The sequence below is a fragment of the Mobula birostris genome, chromosome 5, assembly GCF_030028105.1.
Source record: "Mobula birostris isolate sMobBir1 chromosome 5, sMobBir1.hap1, whole genome shotgun sequence".
NCBI lineage: Eukaryota > Metazoa > Chordata > Chondrichthyes > Myliobatiformes > Myliobatidae > Mobula > Mobula birostris.
Window position 1 is genome coordinate 170,383,358 of NC_092374.1, and position 18,856 is coordinate 170,402,213.

General features: G+C 40.7%; 1 protein-coding gene across 3 annotated transcripts in view; it reads left to right on the plus strand.

Moving 5' to 3' along the window:
- pcca (propionyl-CoA carboxylase subunit alpha) overlaps positions 1-18,856 on the plus strand; it is a 495,020-nt gene that overhangs the window by 225,132 nt on the left and 251,032 nt on the right. For all 3 annotated transcript variants that reach the window (XM_072258848.1, XM_072258849.1, XM_072258851.1), the window contains 4 exons: positions 6,245-6,281; positions 7,838-7,916; positions 15,504-15,606; positions 16,721-16,815. In XM_072258848.1, coding sequence (XP_072114949.1) covers positions 6,245-6,281; positions 7,838-7,916; positions 15,504-15,606; positions 16,721-16,815 — 314 coding nt within the window. The remainder of the gene's footprint in view (positions 1-6,244; positions 6,282-7,837; positions 7,917-15,503; positions 15,607-16,720; positions 16,816-18,856) is intronic.

An 18,856-nucleotide genomic window follows, 5' to 3' on the forward strand; every position in this document is an offset into this window, starting at 1 on the left:
GCAACTGTTGCCCAGGTGCTTCACCGGTTGTAGCTTTATGGGAGAATGGCAAAGAGAAAGCCACTGTTGGGAAAAAAAACTCTCATGAAATCTCAGCTAGAGTTTGCCTGAAGGCATGTGGGAGACTCTGAAGTCAGCTGGTCTGATGAAACCAAAACGGAGCTTTTTGACCATCAGACTATATGCTATGTTTGGCATAAGCCAAATACCACACATCATTAAAAACACACCATCCCTACCGTGATGCATGGTGGTGGCTACATTATGCTGTGGGGATATTTCACTGTACCAGGCCCTGGATGACTTGTGAAAGCAGAGGGTAAAATGAATGCAGTAAAATACAGGGAAATCCTGGAGGAAAACCTGATGGAGTCTGCAAGTTTTCCAGAAAGACATTGACCGCAACCGAAAAGCCAGAGCTACACAGGAATGGCTTAAAAACAACAAAGTTAATGTCCTGGTGTGGCCAAGTCAGAGTCCAGACCTCAATCCAATTCAAAGCTTGTGACTGGACTTGAAAAGGAATGTTCACTCATGATCCTCATACAATCTAACAGAGCTTGAGCAGTTTTGTAAAGAAGAATGGGGAAAAAATTGCAGTGTCCAAAATGCAAAGTTGATAGAGACCTATCCACATAGACTCAAGGCTGTAATTGCTGCCAAAGGTACATCTACTAAATAATGACTTGAAGGGGGTGAGTAATTATGCAATCAGTTATTTTGTGTTGAATAATTGTAATAAATTTAGGCCATTTTGTAGAAATTTGTTTTCACTTTTACACAGAAGAGTCTTTTCCGTTGATCAGTGTCAAGACAACCAAAGTAAATCCACTGTGATTCAACTTTTGTAAAATAATAAAACATGAAAACTTTCAAAGTGGGTGAATACTTTTTATAGGCATTTTATATAAGTTGTGATGCATTCTATATTGGAGATCTTTGCTAAGTATGGAGGAGAATTGTATATTTCAGTAGTATTTGAGTGATATTATAAAAATATTGTTTGTTTCGGCATACTTTCTTTAAATAACTTGGTTTGCGTATATGTAAAAGTACATGAATGGCACAAGCTGTCATAAATAAAAACGAAGTCAATTCTCATTTATCCCCATGCTTCCATGTTTTTCTTTTGATTGGTTTATGGAATTAGAAAACATAACATCACAATCATCTTTTTTGTCTTGTCCACATTGAGACTCAGGTTGTTGTTCTGACACCATTTGACGAGCCTCTCTACCACTTTTCTGTTAGCTGGCATCATTGTTGAGGATGAGCAGAACCACTGTAGCATCATTAGCGAACTTGAGCTGCATCTGGTAGTGCAGTTGCGACTCAGCCGCGGGGCTGAGCACACAGCCTTGGTCAGCACCAGTGTTCAGCATGATAGAGCTTAATATGTTGTTGCCATTTCCGTCAAGAAGTCCAAGAACCTGTTACAGAGAAGAGTATTAAGTCCCACTGAGGACAGTTTACCCACCAGCCTCTGAGGATTGATGAACATCAACCTAGCATTTGAGGCATTTTGTTCAGGTGGGATAGGATGGAGTGGAGGGCTGATGCTACGGCAAGTTACCTTTTCCTGCTTTACTAAAATCTGTTTGCAGGACCTCAGTTTCTTCAAACTATGTCATTAGTATTGAGGTAGATTGAACATTCTTGTTCTTCATCCACCCATTTCAGAATGCTCTACATTCACAAACTGACATTCTTTAGCACATTCCATGGAGGCGACATCCAGTCTTGTAATCATATTCCACAGCAATAAAAGAGTCCATTTATCCCCTATTTATTGATTTTTTTTCCCCAACACTTTTTAGGCAAAATAGGAAGACATTTAGAGTTAAGATGGTATGAAGATGTGTCAGTTGTACTCAATAATCAGTAGTTATACTGATGACATGGTGCAAAGACAATAACCTATCCCTCAACATCAGCAAGACGAAGGAATTGGTTGTTGACTTCAGAAGGAGTTGCGGACCGCACAACCCCATTTACATCGGTGGTGCGCAAGTGGAACAGGTCAAAAGCTTTAAGTTTCTCGGGGTCAGTATCACAAATGACCTGACTTGGTCCAACCAAGCAGAGTCCACTGCCAAGAAGGCCCACCAGTACCATTACTTCCTGAGAAAGCTAAAGAAATTTGGCCTGTCCCCTAAAACCCTCACTAATTTTTATAGATGCACCGTTGAAAGCATTCTTCAAGCACACAAACCAATCTTCCGTCCTTGGACTCACTTTACACCGCACGCTGTCGGAGCAGTGCTGCCAGGATAATCAAGGACATGACCCACCCAACCAACACACTTTTTGTCCCTCTTCCCTCCGGGAGAAGGCTCAGGAGCTTGAAGACTCGTACGGCCGGATTTGGGAACAGCTTCTTTCCAACTGTGACAAGACTGCTGAACGGATCCTGACCTGGACTGGGCCGTACCCTCCAAATATCCGGACCTGCCTGTCAGTTTTTTTGCACTACCTTACTTTCCCTTTTCTATTTTCTATTTATGATTTATAATTTAAGTTTTTAATACTTATTATTGGTTTGTACTTCAGGGAGCGCGAAGCGCAGAATCAAATATCGCTGTGATGATTGTACACTCTAGTATCAATTGTTTGGTGACAATAAAGTAAAGTATAAACTAAGATAACATGTGACACTCACAACACACTGGAGGAACTCAGCAGGTCGGGCAGCATCCGTGGAAACGATGAGTTGACGTTTCGGGCTGGAACCCTTCGTCAGGACTGAAGAGGGAAGGGGCAGAGGCCCTATAAAGAAGGTGGGGTGAGGGAGGGAAGGAGAAGGCTGGTAGGTTCCAGGTGAAAAACCAGTAAGGGGAAAGATAAAGAGGTGGGGGAGGGGAAGCAGGGAGGTGATAGGCAGGAAAGGTGAAGAAAGAATAGGGGAAAACACAATGGGTAGTAGAAGGAGGCGGGACCATGAGGGAGGTGGTAGGCAGCTGGGGGAGGGGGCAGAGTGACATAGGGATAGAGGAAGGGAGGGGGAGGGAATTACCCGAAGTTGGAGAATTCTATGTTCATACCAAGGGGCTGGAGACTACCTGGACAGTATATGAGGTGTTTCTCCTCCAATCTGAGTTTAGCCTCATCATGGCAGTAGAGGAGGCCATGTATGGACATATCTGAATGGGAGTGGGAAGCAGAGTTGAAGTGGGTTTTCCCCTATTCTTTCTTCACCTTTCCTGCCAATCACCTCCCTGCTTCCCCTTCCCCCACCCCTTTATCTTTCCCCTTACTGGTTTTTCACCTGGAATCTACCAGCCTTCTCCTTCTCACCCTCCCCTCACCTTCTTTATAGGGCCTCTGCCCCTTCCCTTTACAGTCCTGATGAAGGGTTCCGGCCCAAAATGTCAACTCATCGTTTCCACAGATTCTGCCCGACCTGCTGAGTTCCTCCAGCGTGTTGTGAGTGTTGCTTTGACCCCAGCATCTGCAGATTATTTTGTGTTTAAGATAACATGTGAGTTGGTTTTGGGGAAGTGTTTGTATCAATGGTTCCACTGATCTCCAGTGTACTCGTTGAGGGGTCAATTGAAGCAAATTCGGTTATAAACTTCCAATAGAACACACACAAAATGGTGGAGGAACTCAGCAGGCCAGGTAGCATCTGAAGAGTAAACAGTCAACGTCTCAGGCTGAGGCTCTTCAGAAGGATTTGAAAGGAAGGAAGAGAAGTCTGAGTAAGAAGGTGGTAGGGGAGGGGAGGAAGAAGTATAAGGTGGTAGGTGAAACTGGAAGGGGAAGGACTGGTAGAGAACTAGAAAGTTGAATGATGAAAGAGATAAATGACTGGAGAAGGGAGAATCTGATCGGAGAGGACAGAATACCTTTGAAGAAAGGGAGGGGCGGAGCACCAGAGGGAGATAAGGCGAGAGAGGGAAACAGGAATAGGGAATGGTGAAAGTGTGGGGGAGGGGACAATTACTGGAAATTCAAGAAATCAATGAGTGCCTGGCCTGCTGAGTTCCTCCAGCATTTTGTGTGTTGCTTTGGGTTTGAGCATCAGCAGATTTTCTTGTGTTTGTGGAGCTTTCAAAAGATTGGATATTGATTTGAGAAAAGTCCGTACTGGACTTTGGACAAAAAGCAAGAGTGTGGGGTGAGGGAATATGGGCAATTGGAGAATGCATGTAAGAGGCATGGATGTGATTGGCTGATTGGTTTCTCATGCCTTTCATTACTGTAACAGAATCCAACTGAGCTGTTAAAATGTTGGACCATTGCAGTGTCTTGCCAAAAGAGAAGCTTAATCCTTTACCTTTGATAAGATTTCTAAATTAAACTTAGAAATTCAGCACAGCAAATTTTCTTACTTAGAGCTCAGATTCTGCAACAAGTGAAACAGTGCTTATTTAATTGGAATGTCAATGAAAAGTTTTAAATTAAAACTGCGAAGATAATTCAAAGTGTCTCCACTTAACTATAAATGGTAGAATAACATCAGATTTTACTCTTCATGCATTGAGTTCAAGTGGCTCTAATTGTCTGCATTTGACTGGTTTAACACTTCCTGACAGAGTGGCTATTAAGGCGAAGTATTCTCGCATAACTGTCATCAAGTTGAACAAAGGCACTTGAAACTCAATGTGTGGAAACCACAAACATGCCTAAATTACTCCTTTGATTCTTTTTTTTGGTTCTTTTTGCCTAAAATGATGGACGGTATTTCCTTTTGTGAAGCCAAAGTTAGCTGGTGAGTTTAGTGAGCCCAGGACTTATTAAAACAAAATTTGTTTTACCCTGAAGATAATCATTCTTTGGAAAAGATACCATTTAACCATCATGGCTATTGTAAAAACATAAGATCTTAAACAGATACTCCTTTCAGATTTGCTTTGCGTTTAACAAGCGCTGATTTGTGGAGCAGACAAACTAATGAAAGGAAATTAAATTTTCTGCCAACTTCCCCTCCCCCACCCCATGCTTCCTTGCTGCTGCTTCACATATATGCATTATATGTTATTGTAAAAATTGCACTTTTGATTTTTATCATAATGGGTTGTAATCTTTTACTTTACAGATGATTTTGCCAAAGACTAATAATCATCAGCTGTTATCAAGTTGTTAAAGGATAGCATGCACACAGCTTTAAAAACTATCAAGTTTCATTTTAATGTTTCATAAGTCAACCCCTGTAGTTTGAGCCACATATAGCAGTTGGTGGTTCCCAGACATACTCTTCCATGCTCCTTTCCAACTTTTTGCTGCTCAAGTGCTTTTTTTCCTGAATAAAAACACAAACCCAGAATATAAAATTTCCTTCAGAAATGTACAAGGCCTTGTTAATTAAGACAGAAACACTTAGAGAAGAATAGAAGGTTTTAACTTTTTCTACTGAATATCGATGCCACACAAGAATTCAGTTGCATCTCTCTTTGGAGATCAAACAATTTGGAAGTAAGGTCTCATCTATTGTTTTTTTTTGAAGCTTTTGGAATGATTCTTCAAAATATTCAGCTACTTTTATATAGATTTTTATATTTGACCAAAGTGGAAACATGGAGCAAGGGGCACTTTGTATCCTTTGGGGTGGAGTGGGTTGGAATAGTGAGGGAGGGAGTAGAAGAAAGTTAAAGCTGTCAACTTGTGAAAATGACTGTTAATTTCTTCAAGAATAATTTCTCATCAGAATTTATATGGTCTTTAATGACTGAGAATATAAGGATCCCTATAAACTCTTGAGTTAGTTATAACTGTGGACAGTTCTCTCCCCCTACTGTCAGCAACAGGAACTGCACAGTTATTGGAGAGGTTAGAACTGTGAAGTGGGAAAGATGATGGAAAAGTTGATTTACATTTTACAGCTACAGACTATTAAATCTTACATTTTTTTCACAATCTGGAATCTTAATAAAAGTGCTCAGGTTTCTCTTTTCTGTTTACTTCATTTAAATTGAAAATTGATATTTGGTAATTCTATTGAAGTTTATATAAAGTGAGAAAGGACTATTAACATAAACACACAAGAGATCTTTCAAAATGGGAACTCGTAAATATTTCGGCAAAATTATTTTGCCTTCTCCTTCCACTCCCAACAAAAAGTTGGAAGAACAACAGAAGGTTTGTCTCCGATTATGGAATTGAATTTGTTCTATTGAATAAGAAGGCAGCGGGCTGTTGTAAAGTTAAAGTAAATAAAGTCTTCTCAGTAGTGCAACACATATAATTTAAGAGGAAAGGATAGAGGTGCCAGGATTAACGTTGGTCATTTTTTCTTTTCTCTCAGGATGCTGATGAAGCTGTCAGAATTGCCAGGGAAATCGGTAAAATATTAATTTTTACCCACTTGTTACCATTTTATTGCTAGCTTTATATAAGTGAACACAGTATACTTTCAGTCCTCTGATATCTATGGTGAATAGAGGGTGGGGTGGGCTGGAGTGGGGATTGATGTTGGCTGCAATTGCTCAAAGCAATATTACCATGCATCATGTATTAGTATGCATAAAGCATTAAATTGTTTGCTAAACAATATGTCACTCCTTATTCTTTTCAATAACAATGTTTTACATTGCAACTATATTGTAAGTGTTACTGTAAAAGACAGCAACAGTAAATTAAATATTTGACTGTACTCACTGTAACATGAAGTGCCAAATTTTCAGAGGATGTTACTGCTATTTAGCATACGACTATTTTGTCATTATGTATAAACATAAACTCAATGTCTTTCACACTAATTTTGCATAATACTTGAAATAATGTTGCTTAATTAAGCAGTTGCTAAATATTCTTAGAAATATTTGCCAACTGCATTAGAATTCCAGGTGCATAAATGCCAGATCAACAAGTTTACTATATGCAGTATTCTATGCATTATAAGATAATATGAGTATAACATATCTCTTAAAACCACTGATGGAATCTTTAGTGATGTAATTTTGGAGAAGGATAAATGAAATGGAGCAAGACATGTCCAGTTATTCTCTTTATTTGAGTAAACCTTAAAATAATTGAATGTAATTTTTTCCTGCATTTTTTTCTCATTCATTTTATTGTTACTGTTCTCTCGCCATTCCTCTGTCTGCCTCCCACAGAGAGACATTACTTATGGCCCGAAAGAGCAAACTAAAGGTTCTGCTTTGTAACAGGCCACAAGGCGTTCAGAGAGAATTGTCCAGGATGACCTGTTGACAGCCTTACCCTCTCCTATCATGTGTTTGTATGTAGATATACTATACTGGCATGCAAATTTCCTGTTCACTTGTCAAGAGGCTAATAACATGGTAAAGTTAAGGGGAATGATTTTTGCTGCAATAATATTGCTGTATAGAAACAGACCAGTCACACAACTGATCTGAGCCAGTGCTTATGCTCCATTTGAACCACCACTCACCCCTGCCAAGATGCATACCCCTCTATATATTTCTATATTGTATATTCTATTCTCCCTTGATTCTTCAATGCATGTAATTACAAGTTACAAAAATACAATATGTTTCTAAATACTTAATAATTTTAATCAGAATATCTGACCATTGATCTGATCCTTGTTCTTTCTATTTTATTTTTAATCCTTTTTTTGGATGGGGGTGAGGAAGGAGGACAAGTTATCGGGCAATAAAGTGCGTAACCATAGTAGGCCCAGTGTAGCTGTATTGAAACTACACAGATTCACCATGTTATATTGCTGAGGTTGACCTAATGACTTTGGGATGGGGGCTCTTGATAAAAGTAGCGGCAATGCTGCTGGTTAGGAAAGTGTGTGAAGGTATTTTTCTGTGAACCAGTTGCTGCCTTGAACATTTTCGGGCATATGGTCAACTGTTGCACACACGTGATCAAAGTCAAAATGTGTCTAATTGTCTCCTGCTGCTAGGCTATCCCGTCATGATCAAGGCTTCAGCAGGAGGTGGTGGGAAAGGAATGAGAATAGCCTGGAATGATGATGAGACCAGGTAAGACCATGCTGAAACAACATAACGTAGTTATATTGTGACTAAGCTATTGATATTGAGAATCTGTTCAATATGCAGCGGGTTGGATTGCAAAACCTTTTGCCCAATCAGTGTTGGCAGCGTTTTGATGGAAGTGTTGGGAGCCCAGGCTGAGGCAGACGTTCAGCATAAGCAGAGCTCGGCAGGCCGGTTGTTGTTGTTTAATTTATTTGAGAGGGTGCTGTTAAAGCAAACAACCAGTGATGCTTCGTTTGTTTGCCAGATTCACTGGAATGTCATTCACTCCTCTTTGCTACTGTTTACCTAGACTCACTTGGAGCCAGATGCACCATTTGTGATATCTGCCCCGCTCTCATCCTGGGGGAAAGTGTGAAAAATAGGAGGAGGCAACACAGTATCTTGCAAGTAGGAATGTGAACACATGAAGCAAACCAACACATTTGTGCTCATTATCTAATATGTGACAATTGAGTTGATAGTGGACAAAATTAAGTTCATCACTAAGTCATTTTAATATTTGAGAAAAAATTTTGGTTTCAAATTAATATGAAAAGTTTAAGATAAAATACATAAATAGTGACAAGTTCAGAGAGTGGTGAGCAACTCCCAAAGACATTTTGTCATTCTCAAAGCAGGAGTCGAGGGCTTTTCACTCGATAAATGTAAAATTCTGGATTATCTAAATACAATTCCAACAATGCTCAAGAAGACTCTTACAATCCTAGCCAAAGAGCGTGTTAGTTTGGGACCCTGAATATCACTGTCTCTGCCACTGGGGCAGCAGTGTTGCAGAATGTGCCATCTACGAGTTGCATTGAAATAACTTGAGGAAGAGGTACAGTCAACGTTTCAGGCCGAGACCCTTCGTCAGGACTAACTGAAGGAAGAGTTAGTAAGAGATTTGAGAGGGGGAGGGGGAGATTTGGATCTCCCCCTCCCCCTCCCACTTTCAAATCTCTTACTAACTCTTCCTTCAGTTAGTCCTGACGAAGGGTCTCGGCCTGAAACGTCGACTGTACCTCTTCCTAGAGATGCTCCTGGCCTGCTGCATTCACCAGCAACTTTGATGTGTGTTGCTTGAATTTCCAGCATCTGCACAATTCCTGTTGCTTTTGAAGTAACTTGACATACTTCTTTGGCAGCACCTCTCAAACCTGAAGCTTCTACTTTCCTGCTTGGAGCTACATTTGTGGCACTTGTTCCTCTCAATTGGTCTGTACAGGTGATTCATAGAGTGATACAGCACAGAACAGGGGTCTTCAGATGACCAAACTGCCTCTCTACATGAATTCCGTTAGCCTACGTTTGGATTATATCCCTCTAAACATTTTCCATCCATCTACTTTTTCAAATGTCTTCTTACATGTTGAAATTATACCCGTCTCTACCACCTTCCCTTGGCAGCTCATTCCATATCCCCACTACTTTCTCTGTAGAAAACTTTCAAAGTTCAAAGCTCATAGTTTTATAAATCTCTTCAAGCAGTGTTGAGAGCTTCAAGCTGCTAGGTGTGAACATCACCAATGGCCTGTCCTGGTTCAACCACTCTGATGTCACAGCAAGAAAGCTTATCAAAGTCTCTGCTTCCTCAAGAGCCAAAAGAAATTCAGTATTCCCTGTCAAATCTTATCAATTTTTATCGATGCATCATAGAAAGCATTCTGTCTGGATGCATTATGGCTCGGTACACCGACTGCTCTGCATGTGACTGCATGAAGCTGGTGTGGACACAGCTCAGCACATCACAGCCTCTCAAAGTTCAAAGTACATATATTATCAAAGTAGTGCATACCATATACAACCTTGACCTTCGTCTCCTTACAGGCAACCAGAGAACAAAGAAAACCCAATGCAACCGATTTTTAAAGAAGATCATCATACACCCGGTCTGCTCTAAGGACTCTGTTTGTGTTTCTCACCGTCTCAGCTATAGGGTAGCGGTTAGCGCAACACTATTAAAACTCGGGGCTTCAGAGTTCAGTTCCGGCGTCCTCTGTAAGCACGTTTGTATGTTCCTTCTGATATGCACGTGGGTTTCCTCCAGGTGCTCCGTTCCCCTCCCGTAGTCCAAAAACGTACCGGTTGGTACGTTCATTGATCATTGTAAATTGTCCCGTGATGAGGCTCAGGTTAAATTAGTGTGTTGCTGGGTGGCGCAGCTCGAAGGACCAGAGGGACCTGTTTCAAACTCTATCTCTAAATAAAATAAAAGTAAAGCAGCCAGTATAATCAAAGTCTCCACCCCCCCTGTGCATTCTGTTTTTTCCCCCTCTCCCTTTGGGCATAAGATACAAAAGCCTGAATGTATGTACCTCCAGGCTCAAGGACGGCTTCTATCCCACTGTTGTCAGACTCTTGAATGGATCTCTTGTGCGATAAGATGGACTCTTGGCCTCATCATCTATCGTTTACCTGGACTGCACTCTTTTGGTAGCTTTTGCACTTCATTCTGCATTGTTATTATTTTACCTCACTCTAGCTCAATGCACCGTTTTGTGATTTGATCTGTATGAACCTTAAGCATTTCACTGTATCTTGGTACATGTGACAATGATCAGCCAAAGCCAAAAGGTCACCCTCAATCTCCTTTGCTTCATGGAAGCAGTCCCATCCCTTCCAATCTCTCCTGATCATTCAGGTCCTCCTAACAACATTCCTAACAACATTCCTTTCATTCATCCATTTATCTATCCATCTAGCCTTCTATCCCCCTCCCCTTCCCCCTCCCCTTCCCCCTCCCCTTCCCCCTCCCCTTCCCCCTCCCCTTCCCCCTCCCCTTCCCTTCACCCTCCCCTTCACCCTCCCCTCCCCTTCCCCCTCCCCTTCCCTTCCCCCTCCCCTCCCCCCCTTCCCCTCCCCCTTCCCCAAGCAGCCTTGTTTCACCCCAATATTTGTTGTTTACGTATACGGTATCATCACAGTGTCTGTTGCCAACGCTATACCAGCCTGTGGGTTAGAGACAGGGTGGGGTATATGACTGAATTTGTAGTAGGCAGCTACTGTGCCCTGGAATTTTTTCCCTAAACTCCTCTGCTTCCCTTTTCTCTTAGTTGTCCTTATAACCACCTTCCCTGACCAAGTTTGAGTCAACTTTAGCTGACAATCATGCCTGTGAACCCTCGGTGTTAGTGTAAGTGTTTGTGTGTACTCAGTCTCTCCATTAATGCAGTGTAGAATTTGATGTTATTGCCGATGCAGTGTATTTTGTTTTGCAAATTTGGGTGCTTATTTGATCATAGTACAAATGTTAAGCAGCAGATTCTTCCTGCTCTCCAGATGTCCTGATTTCCAGCAACCACCCCCCTCCTCAATTAGGAGTGTGAATAGGGTTGGCTGTAGCTGTGTATCTATTGTGGGATCTAATAAATTACTGTCCTCATTAGCTGAGTTAATGTATCGGTGTCCCGCTGGCACTGGTGGAGACCCCTGTTCTCTGAAAAATAGTTTAAGAACATAGGCCCATTCAGAAGTGGTACGTTGGAAAGCTCAAGGGGCTGAATAGCCTCATGTTCCCAATGATCTTTAAGTATGGCCAAAATTCATCATGTGCAGAATATTACAATTGGACACTCCTTTCAGATCCTATCCCCTACCCCCTCCTACTCCACCAACTCTCTGCCCAACCACCAATGTAATTCAGGAGAGGCAGAACACTCAGGGCCAGTAAGGGAAACAGTAGCCTGTAAAATCTTACACCCCGCCCCCCACCACCCTTTGTCCAAGGAGTCTGAAGCAGAAGGAAAACTGTTCTTAGCATATTAAACAACTTCATAATTTTAGACACAGTTATAGGGGTAGAAGTATTCAGATTGAGGACAAGGCTTCAGTTCTCCAAATTCTGTGAGCTCAATAGTTGGAAATGAATTTTGCTGCAACAAAGCATGCATAGAACTGATGGGAATTAAATAGCTAATTAGCAGAGCTGCAACCTATTGCCGCAGTGAAGTGTGCTCCTGGATGGATAGACTACATGGTGACATTAATATCTTCCTTTTGTGGACTTATCTTTCTGAGTTACCCATTTATTTTACTTGCTGAATCCTTTAAACATTCATTCTGAGTGCAGTAATTTTCAATTCATCTTGACCACATCGACCCTTGTGTCATTTTAATCTATTCTGATTTGACTGCAATAAATGCTATTTGTCGCCTTAGCAACGTCCTTCCATACTTCCTACAGTTGATTTGTCAGGTGCTCCTGTGCTCCCATTTGTTTTGTTTTCATTTCCTTCCTACAATTTTTATGGCACAAAATTTTTGTCACCACCCTTTTTTTTGATAAACAGGTCCTAGTTCCTCCAGTAGAGACATCAGACCTTGTATATCTGTATTCACAGATATACAGTTGGTTCATGCCTTCTGTTAACTTGTGTGTGATAGCTATTTAAAACAGAAAAGGGAAGTAGAGCATAAAGAAGCCCTTTGATATTCTCAAGATGTACTAAGGGTTAATGAATTCCTTGCTCAAGTGTGGTCATTCAGTATCATCCTTTTGTCATTTACCCCTTAGATTTACTTACTGAATCCCTATTTTCCCTCTGTTCTTGAGTGCATTTTTATCAAGTATACAGAATTATGAGAGGTAAGATAGGGTAAATGCAAGCAGGTTTTTCCTACTGAGGTTGGATGAGACTAGAACTAGAGGTCATGGGTTAAGGGTGAAAGGTGTCATGTTTAAAATGTAAACATGAGGGGGAACCTTTTCACTCAGATAGTGGTGAGATTGTAGAGTGAGCTGCCAGTGGAAGTGATGGATGCAAGTTTGATTTCAACAATTCAGAGAAATTCAAAGAACATGGATGGGAGGGATATGGAGGGCTATAGTCCAGGTGCAGGTTGATGGGTCTAGGCAGAATAATAATTCTGCACAGACTAGACGGACTGAAGGGCATGTTTCTGTGCTGTAGTGTTCTATGATTTTATGATTCACACCACCTGTAAAATCCTTAAGACTGACCTGAGCAGGCAGCTCTCCATAGGGTAACATCTCCCTTCGAATGCTGAAACGTCTTCCTGCTTTCTACACAGCCATGCACTGCAGTGGGATCTGACCTGTAGCCCAGCCTAATAAGTGAAACAAACTGATTCCTTGTCAATTGAGACCCTGCTTAGGACCGTCAAATTTTATGCCTCTGGAAGAGGCTAAATTAGTGCTTGTACTTTGCTGAAGAATCAGAGACAAATTCCAGCCGCTAGAATAGCCACGGGGGGGGGGGGGTGATTTTCATACACTTGAGTGCCTTCTGCTTTTCCATTTAGATTAAGGCTGATCAGTGGGTCAGTGGCCTTCCTTCTGTGTCCATGGTTAGATATCCCATCACGCGTCACTGGAGAGGTTACCTTGAGTCACTTAAGGAGACATAGCAAGACAGTAGGCTGAAAAGTTGATTACGAAGAGTGATATTAAGGATCAGCTTGAAAGAGCAGAAAGAAGTACGAGGGGGAAATTGTCGAGTTAAGGCTCAGGATGCAGTAGATAGGCTGCCATTGGTGGAACAATTAGATGGAAAGTTTACAGAACTTTAACAGTTGCAGGAGGTTACAAAAGAGGGAAAGCACAAAAGGATTTGGAGAAAATGTGAGAATTTTAACATATAACTTTTCCATATCAGCAAAGCATTTGGATTTTCAAATGCAGGTGTATGAATGGAGGAATTGTAGTAATACATTCATTATTGTAGAGGGGTGCAGTGCTATTTTCAGCTTTCTGAAAACTATGAGTGCTTTTGAATGTTCTGTGCTTTGCAGGACCATCCAGCTCCTCTGCAGTGGGGTATAGGAAACAAACAAATTTATTGTAGGTAGCGGATTTTATATATAGAAGAGACACGTTGAATTAACTAAATTAAACTTATGCCTCAGAAAGGTATTACAAAATGGTCTTACTTTCACTCTCAAACTAAGCAATTATGGATTGATATCAGATGGAAAGTTCCCACTGGCATGTTAGCATTTTAAAAATAAATACTAACTATCGGCATCATTTAGGGGCATTCATCTAAAATGTTGGTTCAAGTTGAATTCCTCTTTTGGTTGAGTGTTACTCAACCGTTCCATCCAAATATTTGGGGACAGGTTTGAGTGAGGATCAGTGAATGAATGGTAATGAATGAGCCATGCTTGCCCACCCCTATCACTACTGTCATTCATTAACACAAGTGATTCCTACTCTGTACTGTCGAACAAAGGAATGTAGACTTGTAAAGGCATGCATCTGGCATGAAATTATCAGCAGCTTGATACTGGAGGTGTAGATGTATGCTGTCACACAAAATATGTTTCTTGATTTCCAGTTTCAGAATCAAGTTAAATCAATACAATGTTTTTTTATTTTGTTTTGTGAGAAGTAAGTTCATTGTACAGGTTTATATTTAAATCGTTTATAGCTTCAAGGCACCCTGAGGTTGTTCACAGTCAGTTACATGACTGTCCTTTAAGTTTTATAATGTAGGAAATGCATTTTTTTTTGCATAGCAAGCTCCCACAAGTAGTGTAATAGTGGTGATATCATCTGAGGAATGTTGATGGAAATAATACAAATTGGTTGGGCATAGGAGAGAATAGTTCTCCTCAGATAGTGCAGTGTAATAAGAAAGTGTGCATTCAGTCCCAGTTTAATATCACAGCATAAAAATAACAACTCTGGTAAATCAACTCCCAGATTGGTGCTGTAGTGGAATATCAGCCTAGACTTTTTGCTCTGTTTTCTGGAATGGGATGTGAACCCATGATTTTCTGAGTCAGTACTGCTCTAGGTTAAGGGTACTGATACTAGTTGCAACAATTTCCTGCAGCTCATTTGAAGTCTGAAAAATTAGGGAAAACACTCAATAGTCTGCTGATCTGTAAGGCTTAAGATGCATGCAGAACCTCTAGGGGGATTAGAATGAATTTTGGTTAGATTCTCGTTGCACAAAAAACAAAGGGAGATAAATCTGGAAATTCCAAAGATCTGCTGTATTGGAAGCACCAGAATGAAGTTTATAACTCATTCAAAGCCTCTTTATTGCCTATTATGTTGCTTAAATCCAGATGTTATTTTTAATTCAGTATTCAGATTTATTTCCAGTTGTTCAATATCTAAAACACATTGGAAGGCCTAAATAGAGTGGATGTGGGGGAGGGGGGTGGTTCCATTAGTGAGAAAATGTAGAACCAGTGGGCACAGCATCTGAGTAGAAGGACAGAGATGAAGAGGGTGTTTTTGCCCAAGGGTGGTGAATCTGTGGAATTCATTGCCACAGGCAGCTGTGGAGGCCTGGTCATGGGGATATTTAAAGTGAAGGTTGATAGATTCGTGATTAGTAAGGGTATCAAAAGTTACATGGAGAAGGCAGGAGAATGGGGTTGAGAGAGAAACTAAATCAGCTGAGATCAAGTGGCAGAACAGGCTCGATAGGCCAAATGGCCTAATTCTGCTCCTATGTCTTATTATGATTGCTCAAATGTGTTTCTTTATCTTCTTTCATGAATGTTCTATAGCACATAATAAACTTATTCACAAAATACATCAAGTAACTAATGCTTTATAAATGAATTGAAAACACTAAAATTTAAACAAAAATTCCACTTTTTTTCTATTTCTAGGGAAGGATTTAGATTTTCATCACAGGAAGCCGCCTCAAGTTTTGGAGATGATCGCCTCTTGATTGAGAAGTTCATTGATAATCCTCGGCACATTGAGATACAGGTTAATAAGCTCAAAATTGAAAATTCTTTTCAGGAAAGCATATAATTAATTTTGTTTGCTGAAGGACTATTCTGTCATCTGCAGAGCACAGATTCAACGCTAACTGAAATGTGGTAGAAATTTCTGCCTGTCAGAGTTTACTGAATTTTCATAGTGCAGCCTAGTTCCTAATGGGAATATTATAAAGCATTACACTGCTGCTCTCTTGAGTATAAGTGTAAACAAGGGTCAGAATGTGGTCAAAGCAAATCCTGTATATTTAACTTAACTTGTTAAGTACACAAATGACAACGAGAAGCCTCTTTATAGGGAGGTAGAGCGGGACAGATCATAGCACCAATTAATCAGTAGCCTCTTTCAGAGAGACTCTGTGATTGCTGACGCAGGAGTAACGGTGTAGGCGTCACATTGGTGCATGTCTACATTGCGGCAGGATAAAATGCTTTAAAATAGGTGACACTGACTGAGTGTCAAAAATATTGAATGGCTTCACATTATTGTATCGTTCGTTTTGATGAGGATGAATGCTCTCCGTCATTCAGTGAAGTTTATTCAGGGAGAGGACAAAGTATGCATGTTAGTAAGTGGCCCATCTATGTTCTTGATCTGTGCCAATTCAGTTGATCTTGGCTGGGGTGTTGGTTATAAGGATAGGGGAACATGAAGGTACTTCTTCATTTCTCTTTGCTATCCTGCTGAAGAAGATGTGGATATTTGTGCTAGGTATACTCAGCCCTGATATCCTGAGGTAAAAAAGTGTATAAGTACTTCCTGTAAATGCCCACACGTAACAAACAGGTACATTGGGCTATAGTACTGGATTCAGGAAATCAGAGTTGAGATGTGGTACTTGGAAGAAAAGTGAGATTCAGGGAGAAACAAGTAAGTGACAAGAGATGGATAATAGAAACAAATCCTTTCATACCAGGAAGCTTGGAAAAAATACTTGAATAATCATGGATAATTAAACAAAATTGTTTTCATCCCACTTCAAAATAAACAGAAAATAAGAGATGATGTCGGGTTTGATTTATTAATTATGCTTTCATCATGACCACTATTAAAAATGTTAAAAAAATACACAGTTACCTTTCAGAAACATTTTACTCCATAGGTTCTCGGAGACAAACATGGTAACACACTGTGGCTGAATGAGAGAGAGTGTTCCATTCAGAGAAGGAATCAGAAAGTTGTAGAAGAGGCACCAAGGTAAGGCCTTCCAGAACCAATCGATACCTTGCTTCATTGTTTTTTAAATCTTGAGTAACATAAAGTCATGTTATTCATTTTTTTGTATCCTAAGGTGTTTTCTCTATTAACAACCTCGCTTTTTTCTGGGGGTGTCATTCTAGATGATTGTGCACTTGAACAGACTGAATCTTCAACTGTCCAACACAGAGAGAAAGACACAAAAACTGAGCAGTGTCTGATTATTAGTGCTCTTCGTTTGGCCAGATGGTGATGAATCTTTGGAATTGTTACCTCAAAAATGTGCTGTGAAGGCTTAGTTGCTGATTATGTTGTTCGTCCATCGTTGACGTCGATGAGGACCTCAACACCATAATGATGTTGTCGAAACTAGCGCGTGATTTGGATTTAAGTGTGGGAGAGTTGCGCAGCGTCAGCCTCACTCTCTCTTCCCAATTCCCATCTGGGTCCAGTAGCAAGACAGAGTCTAGACGGCTGGAGATGGGACTAGGCGCAGTGGATGACCAGGACGTCTTCCGTGTCTTGTCCTGCTCTACACGTTCCATGACGCTTGCAGAGACCGCCTTCTTGACCGTTGGACCTTCCATTGGTCTCGTCTGCTCAATCCATCGGAGTCTGTCTTCACATGCTGGGATAGTTGCTGATTATATTCAACCAGAGGTAGATAGATTTTCAGATATTAGGGAAGCCAAGGGATGAGAGATTAGTGCAGGCAGTGGCACGGAGGTAAAATGTCAGCAACGTTAAAATGTATAGTAAAGGACTGAGATGAGCTGATGTAGATTTATAAAAGGAAAATCAAGTTCAACTAATCTGCTGGATTTCTTTGAGGATATGATCAGTAGAATAGATAACAAAGAGGCTGTGTAATTAGATTTTTGGAAGTTTTTTGATAAAGTTCCACACCAGAAGTTGGGAAGTTAGGTTAGAACACTTGGATCTGGACGTAATGAGTTGATATTGGTAGGGATTTGATTATCAGACTGAAAGCAAAGAGTGGGAATAAATGGATTCTTCCCATATTGGCAGGCTATGATTTGTGGACTATGGCAGAGATTGATGCTTAAGCCCGAGTTACAATCTACATTAATGATTTGGGCAGAGTGAGCTAAGTGTTATATTTATAAGTTTAGTTGTTTACTAAACCAAGTGGGGTTGTGAGTTAGGGAACAGTCTGTAAAGAGGCTTCAAAAAGATATGGAACAGCAGAAAGAATAGGCTGGAATGCAGCTGGTCCACTTTGATAAATGTAGCTGAGAAGCAGACTGGGATACCTCTCTCACCATTCCCCATCTCCTCTTTATACTGGCCAACTTGCCAGTCCATTCTCAGCTCTGAACCAAAACATGGACACTTCCTTTTCCCCCCACAGATGCTGCTCAGCCTGCTGACTTCCTCCATCAGATTGTTTGTTGCTCCAGAAAAGCAGAGTGTTTATTAAGTATTGAGAATGGATAGTGTTACTGTTTGGTACACATATCACCAAAGGCCAATACGCAGGTACAGCAGAGGCTTAGCAGATCAAATGTTGCAGCAAATGGGTTCGAATGCAGTTATAAGAAGTCTTTGTGCGGTTATGAGGTGATAGGCAGCTGTAATGTACAGTTTTGGTCCCTTTACTCAAGAAGGGATACACTTGTCTTAGAGACAGTGTAATGAAAATTCACTGCGCTGGTTCCAGGGAAAATGGGGTTGCCAAATGAAGAGAGATTGAGTAGACTGGAATTCTATTCTCCAGAGTTTAGAAGAATGAGGGGAGATCTCATTAAAATTTACAGAAATGTTCAAAGGCTCGGCATGCAGTTTGAAAATAAGATGTTGGCCTTCGAGGATTGAGATCTGGAGAAATTTCTTCACTCAGAGTGTTGTAAGCCTTAGGAATTCTGTACCAAGAGAGCTGTGAATGTTCCATTTTTGAGTTCATTCAAAACAGCAGCTAATAGATTTCTGATTATTTAGGGATCGAGAGAGATGGGGATGGTGCTGGAGCAGATCACTGTGGTCTCAATGAACAGTGGAGTCAATTGCCTACAATGAAATG